This window comes from Montipora capricornis, chromosome 2, assembly GCF_036669925.1.
Source record: "Montipora capricornis isolate CH-2021 chromosome 2, ASM3666992v2, whole genome shotgun sequence".
NCBI lineage: Eukaryota > Metazoa > Cnidaria > Anthozoa > Scleractinia > Acroporidae > Montipora > Montipora capricornis.
The window spans coordinates 56,302,427-56,309,926 of record NC_090884.1 but is presented as its reverse complement, the minus strand read 5'-3'; the positions used below and the strand labels follow the sequence as shown (position 1 = coordinate 56,309,926).

The following is a 7,500-nucleotide window of genomic DNA, read 5'->3' as shown; positions in this document are numbered from 1 at the left end:
AAAGTGATCTCTCGTAAAGGTCGCGGACCGATACGTCCAGAAAATGCTTTACATATTTTGGTGTTGCTCTACCGCGAGGGGTGTGTGCATTTGTGTGTGGTTTGAGCGTATTAGACACCATATTGGTATCGATAGTGCATATATTTTATAATTATGTTTTATACCTCGAGATTGACTTGACTTGTTTACATGATGATATGCTGACTTCTGGGATTGCACTTTATGACAAATTTACTTGCAGGCATACTTGCTGGCGTTCTTCAGGACGGACCTTCAGGTGGGTTACTGTCTTTTCTCAAAATAAAATAAATGTCAAGGCGCTCGATATCAGGGTCCATTTCTGGATCTAGCGCAACTGTTTTGTAACGCTATTCCTTGCTTACAAAGTTATGTTTATGACAATGACTTGTCACCCGTAGTGACGATCATCACTTTTGGAAGTTTAAGATATCTCTTAGTTCTCTTTTGAGCGTGGTTTCGACTCAACAGATACAAGTGAACAAACCGACCAAAATTAAACTAGGAAGCTGATAAAGATTTTGTTTTGAGATAACTTTCCTGACCCCAATGAAAATTTTTAAAAAAATCGATAACTTCTGACGTCAAAAGATAGGGATGGTTGTTGTCGATACTGCCATTCCCTCAGCCGTAACTTACCCTGTACTCTTTTTTCACTTTGGTTGTGCCTTATAATGTGTGCCACTTGAAAAGCCGTGTGGTTAAACATCGCAAGAAATCTAAAGTGCGTTTGAATGGTATACAGCTGTGAACAATCAGAAAGGAATTTGTCACAAATTGTTTTCAAGTAATGGGTGTAGGAGCTCGCTGGACATGACGATGCCGATGATGATGAGGAGGAGGCTGTGGTGTATTTCACAACACTTGTTGTGGAGGAGGCTCCAGCTGGAAGATCTTTCCTTCTTTTTTGATCGTTTCGTCAAAATAAAATTAGTAGTAAACAAGTGCATGAGCGCAAATCCAAACAATAATCACTTTGAGGCTGGAGAGAATTTAAGGGTTACTTTACGGGTTGGCTAGGTTAAAATAATTTTCTTGCCTGTTAACCTTTTTTGTTAAAGGGAATTGGGCAGTCTGGACTGGTAAACTGAAGACCAAGCAAAGTATTGTACGCCGGATGTTATAGTTTTACAACTGTCTTTTTATATACCAATTTTAAATTCGTTTTCATACTTGTTCTTTGATTTTTGTGTTGGCAAATACCCCGGAAATCACCCCGACCCTGATAGGTGCAGTAGTTTTATCATGTGCGATGTATCTGGGAGAAAACACGAGATGACATGTCCAAGTAACCTTTTATTCAACCCAAAGCTTCTCGTCTGTGACTGGCCAATCAACGTGGACTGCACTAAAGGTAGTAGAAAGAAATGTTTATACACACGAGCCTAAAAAATTGACCGGCTCCCAACTGTGTGGCTTCATACCTCAGTTGTTAGAGCATTGCACCGACATTGTTGAAGCCACCTGAATATTTCAGGCGGGCCGGTGTCTTTAAAGACACAATTGCTTCATTGAATTGTCCAGCTAAGTGGATCATTTCTCTCTTTCGACTTAAGGTAGTAGTTCAACTACAGAAGGGCCCTAAAGAGATCTCTTGGTTCCAGCTTGAAAACCTTTGATTCCAGACTAGAAAGATTGTGTACTGTCGATTGATTATCACACACGTTGAAATACCTAACCCTGCCTGTCAGTGAATAATTGTTACTCTATGTAAGCTTTTTTGAACATGAATGCTGAAGGATCTTTTATATCTAAACACGTTTGCAAATTGAAACACGTGTTGCAAGCACTGTTTATTTTCCATTTGTCACGTCTTTTTCCTTAAAAATAACAGAAACTTGTGTCGGCCATATTGTTTTGATTATGTCCCTCCTTGTGGCCTAGGCGTTGTTGCCATAGTAACTTAATTGAGATTCGACAAAATACACTATGGGATTATTTGTACTGCTTATCAAAATCAAGTAATTTTGGTGAGTTATCATGCATGAGAAAAGTGATCCTCGCACTAAACTGAACAATTTAAGAGATTGTCACTTTACAGACACCTGAAAAATTCAAGCGGCTTCAAACATACATTTCTTTCATTCATAATTTCTTTATCATTATCTTTCTTAGATTTTTGCGCTAACAAAAACCCTGGAAATCACCCCGACCCCGATACGTGCAGTGGTTTTATCATGTGTGATGTAGCTGGGAGAATGCACAAGATGACTTGTCCAAGCAACCTTTTGTTCAACCCAACCCTCCTTGTCTGCGACTGGCCTTCCAACGTGGACTGCGATGATGGCAGTGGAGCAACGGCTGGGTTCTAGTCAGATCTTATAGTTCAGCAATTTTAACAAACTTCGAATCCAAAATGGAAATTATTGATAATGCTAATTGATTTTCAAAATATGTTGAAAAAGTTACTCATTACGTCGTCTCTGAATAAAAAACAATTCCAAAGAGAAACAATACGCTTTCCTTTATCTCTTAGATAGTACTTGCGCAGTGATTGGCTAGTTTAGCCAAACGCGTTCAGCAGTAAATGCTGCTAATTTAAAATTGCTTTTGTTGCTTGACTCAACTTAAATTTGTTTTCGCGAGCTGTTCTGGATTGGTTACGGCTCATTTTTTTTATATAATTTTATTTACCTGCTGCGGTCGCCGTATCTTAGTGAACAGCCCTCGAGACTCATTTGATAAGATTGAAATGCGATCTTTTTCTCTGAAACGACCCCGCCAATCGCAGTACGTTTGGAGGAAAATAATAGAGCAGGTGAATGGGTGAGTTCCCTATGTCAATGTGACAACATCGTGCTAGTTATCATAACTCCTGTCACCGCTACATTTTAAAGATCTTAAACAGTAATAGCATTTGTCGTTTCCGACAGCATCATCTACACCGATGCGTTTTGGTTTGAAAACGCTTGCATTTTTATGCGTTTTCCCTCATCTGCCGCACTAAAGCGACCGAAAACACCAATGTACTTTATAACAGAAACAGGGACTTCAAACCTTCATCGATTTTAAAATAAGGGCGGGGAGGAGAAAACAATTGCTGTGTTCACAGCAACAAAATCAGGTCAAGTGAACAAGTTCTTGCTGATGTGCTCTTAAACCGAGTTTTTCTTACTTTGTTTAAGTTATGAGAATGTTCACACCGTGCGAAACATGCGAGACACCAATTTTTGCGTGACAAAATGTCTTTGTTATTATGGCGTCGTAAGTCACCATAGCAACTTCAAAGCCATCTAGAAAAATCTTACGTTTTGTCTTGTATCTCAAAAACTCTCTGCAAAGTTAAGGAAAATTGTCCATGTCCCATTTATGAATTGGCTCCAGAGAATTTCATAAACTTTGGAAATAGTCATGGTTCCAGTTTAGCCTGTTAAATACTTAAGAGCAATTACAAATCAGGTCATTGTAACGCGTTGGTTTTTTTGATATGATTTTTAAGTAACTCACTTGTTGCTTTGGTAAACTATTACGTCACTAAATTGGACGCATTTTGTAACGCAATCATTGTTAGTTTGTTTGATCATACAGGATGAGTCAATCCTTGTAGTGGTTTCTTGAAAGGATTGACACTGGTTCGAAAAATGAAAAACGTATTTCGATGAACACTGATTTTACAACTCGTTCTAAAGGTCTTTATAAGCCCTATCGGATTCATGCCCCTTCGATTATGAGCCCATCCACAATTTCTTTCTTCTAAGTTGTATAATTATACGCACCTGGCTTAAAGCCTCGTCTACACGAGCAATTTTTATGTGACAATGTTTATTTGCTCGTGTAAATGAGGAAATTTGGGTGACGAAAGTATTTGCTGAAATCTGGCGTGTTAGCAGTTATGTGACATACAAAAGTTGCGTAAATTCGTCTACGTTGCATATATATATGCAACGTACATTGTACCATAACTTTTCCCTCAGCCACTAAGAGGCAGGGGAAAGAGCCTGGGTAAGAAGTTAATGTTAAATGGTTGCAATAACACTTACATTATACATGACCTTTCTTATCTTTGTAAAATTCAAAGCTGGTGTACAGTCTGTTTTGTACATGTCTCCTACAATGTTGAAATGTTAAACGAACAAAAGAATTCAAAATACCATGCTCAAAATTGAATTCATTGTATTAAATTATCGAAGTCTATCCTTTCTCTTCCCCTCCCCTGAGATGAGGCAGGCCCTCAATACAGTCTTCACCAGAGTAGTGACAAAGGAATGTTTCATAAGGAAAGGAAGGGAATTGTATGCATTTTAACCTTTTAAATGATGGTGAAATTGACAACAAAGGGAACAATCTAATGCATTATTTATATAAGTTATTTTATTTCTGGTATAATTAAGAGTAAAATGCCGCATCATCTGAAATGGAAAATACATCTCCAGAGGAAGGTTACGCAAAGTTCTTTTTTGTATCAGTCAAATGTTCGGTAACCGAGCTTTCTTCTACATACACATAAGCAAGTTATATTTGAAAAAAGGTAACGTTTAAACAATTGGTTTATTTAAGAAAGTTCAACATTGTGCAAAATTAAAAACAGATTATTGAACAATTAATTAATTAAGAAATGTTTACCCATTACACCAATCATAATCAGAGCTTTCCGGTATGAACGATCTCACAAACTCTTCTAAGAAAAAGACGATTGTTCCTCAGTGTTTGGAGCTATGGAGCTATATACATGAATCAGTTGAATCTATAACAGCTAACGCTGCAACCTATTTCATCGTATTTCTTAGAGCTTTCCATCCTGGCAAAGTTCAAGATTGGGTTAATTACTCAATTAATTAATTAAGTAATTAAGTAATTAAGTAATTAATCAATCTCTGTTCCACTAACCCGTCAAGAACGAAAATAAAATAAAACATTTTCAGGAATTCGAACAAAGCTCTTTAGTTTTCTCCCTCCACAGTTTCAATACAAACACATCTCCGCCGAGGGAATATTTAAAATGTTAAACAAAGCCGTTTGAAAAAAAAAAGAAGAAAATTGAAAACGAAAACGATAAAACAAGGCTAACATGTTTTTGAAACCTGACTTATAAAAATTACCATACTAACAGCGTAAGGTGAGAGTATTTGTTCAAGCTTGCACTAGTACTGATCCGTCGACGCAGTCAATGTTCCTGTAAGAAGAACCAGAACAGTAGCAATCGTTCCAGCAGCGTCGCCACAACCACCAACCGCGACAGCGTCGGTTACAGTGGTAATCCACACCCCATGCATCGGCCATATTTCTCCCGCCTAGGCCGCCCACAGAACACGTGGCCAACTCATACAAGGCAGAACAGGCAGCTGTTGGCTGGTTGCGCCATGGGCACAATTCACCGGATAGGCAGAAGCGCTTTGCACCGTCAAAGCAGTAGATCTCCAGGCTGTCCCCACCCGTAGTAGTGCCGTAATCATTCATGCAACCGTCATGAATCGTCTGGATCAGTCCCTGACCTGAGCAAGGAATCTTATTTGGCTGGAATGAAGGAGGTGCGTTAGCGAGCAGTTCCCTGATGTTGGACAGTTCTAACGTCAGCAGCTTGATCGACGAGGTACCATAGAGGCCTGCTATCATGTGTGCGGCTACCACACCTGCCTCTGCCCCACTAAGAACTCCAGGCGATGGCAGCAGGTCTCGGATGATAGAACGTGCGAGGCTGTTGACGATACCTGGGACCAGCTGTGCCAAGTGAGGGTAAATTCCCCTGATGACGTTTTCTAAAAGGCGATCGAAAAGAAATCCTACGAGGAATCCTCCAGGGCCAAACAACGCGCCAATCATTCCGATACTCGATGAAACGCTGTCAAGGCTGCCAATGTTGGCATTTGTCCCCATATCGAGATGCGTCAGGGCGAAGCTGTAGTGGAGATCAGCGCCTTGCGGTTTTAAAGTGACGGTTATCTCGACCACGGGGGTGAGATGAAGAGAAACATAGTCTGCCTTGTGCACGTTGAGGAAGCACCAGAACCAAATACAAGCTCTTGCGTCAAAATAAACATACACTCGAGATTGCACCACGTCACTGCACTGTTGATTAAGAGAGAAATCGGCTTCAAGCTTGATTTTGTATCCATCTTGGAACACCGAGCTGACGGGCAGCACGATAGCGGTTACATGGAAGTCGGGAAGTGTGCTCAACAAGGCTTCAAAGTTTGACACGCGGGCGTCATACCGGAAGCCCAGCCAGGGAGACTTGCTATCAGAGAAGAGCTGGGGCACCTTGATGTAGGGGCCTCCCTTCCAAGAATTCCTTAGGATCTGCTCAAGGTCACCACAAAGAACGGAGTCTGAAGTTGTGTCTCGCCTGCGCCTAACCCCGTGGGTCTTTCTCGAGTCCTTTTCAAAGAACGCATCGGATTGGATGTTCCTCTTGGACCTTTTAGGCTGCTGGTATTGTTTGCTAAAAGTGTTTGCTGGCAGCTCGGTTACCTCCAGGGTCAAACCACTGAAGCTGATACTTGCATGTGTGGAGTTAGTCTTGTTCACTGGATGCCGTTTCGCTTCTCCATTGCAGTCACGAGCTCGGAGATGTTTCGTGTACAGTGCCAATGCCAAGCGAGCTGGGTCAAGGACATCAGTCTCGTTGGTAAAGATTTCGCCGTCTTCATCCACCTCAAAGCGGAACATGACGTCCTCCATTATGCAATCTTCTTCTGTGACGTTGTCTTGCATCACCATGGTACAGCCAATCTGAGTGAAGTCGCAGCGAACCAGTGATTCGTTGAGTTCGACGTGCTTCTTGCACTGCAGCTGATAATCGATGACTGCTTTCTGTGGCCCTTCTGTTGTGTTTCCCCTGGCAATCATGCGACCCACGTGGAAACCGACAAGGGAAACCACATCGACCTCTTTGGCGTCACTGTCTCGAGATACAGTCGACGAGATATCTGCAGAGGTATCGCGGTGGGGCATCAACCTTATAGACACCACACTGAACGCCAAGGCCATGAGTACAGCGACAACGACAGCTATTATGGTCCACTTTATGCGCTTGGACATCAACCAATTGCTCTTTAGTTTTTCAGTGGAGCTTTTTTCCATATTTTTTCTGCAATAAATTCGCACATAGCATGTTAAGAATGATCGTAAGTAAAAAAATATCTTTTAGCCCTTTTCTTTAAACGTGGTACAAAATATTTATGACAGTAGCCCTTTTATAGCTCGTACACGTACATTATTTCTCGTATTTGGAACCAGCTGCCATCAGTTGTTAAGAACGCACTTACTGTGTCATCTTTTCCTAGACATTTAAATAAGTTCAATATTTTACTGGCTGTTAATGCAGTAACTATCTTTGATGTAACCGTACTTATATATACAGATTCTATGACTATACTAACTTTAAATATATTTAGACTCGATCAAATTATTTATATAAATATGTGTAGTTCTTAGTTCTTTTTTACTTAAATAGTTTTTAGCTTGTCATACACATCTTATTATCTGATCGAGAACTTGGTAACCGCCCCCTGTGGATTTGCCGTTAAATAAACTATAATGTCT

At 40.5% G+C, this 7,500-nt stretch overlaps 2 protein-coding genes across 4 annotated transcripts in view; one reads left to right on the top strand and one right to left on the bottom strand.

Annotated features, from left to right (window-relative positions):
* Nucleotides 1-2,469, top strand: part of LOC138028174 (U-scoloptoxin(01)-Er1a-like) — a 5,599-nt gene extending 3,130 nt beyond the window's left edge. The window contains exons 2-3 of the mRNA XM_068875641.1: nt 242-277; nt 2,134-2,469. Of these exons, the coding sequence (XP_068731742.1) occupies nt 242-277; nt 2,134-2,330 (233 nt within the window). The 3' untranslated portion in view covers nt 2,331-2,469. The remainder of the gene's footprint in view (nt 1-241; nt 278-2,133) is intronic.
* Nucleotides 2,470-4,319: 1,850 nt separating this feature from the next.
* Nucleotides 4,320-7,500, bottom strand: part of LOC138028270 (uncharacterized) — a 16,925-nt gene continuing 13,744 nt past the window's right edge. For all 3 annotated transcript variants that reach the window (XM_068875755.1, XM_068875747.1, XM_068875763.1), the window contains one exon: nt 4,320-7,045. In XM_068875755.1, the coding sequence (XP_068731856.1) occupies nt 5,089-7,038 (1,950 nt within the window). In that variant the 5' untranslated portion in view covers nt 7,039-7,045 and the 3' untranslated portion in view covers nt 4,320-5,088. The remainder of the gene's footprint in view (nt 7,046-7,500) is intronic.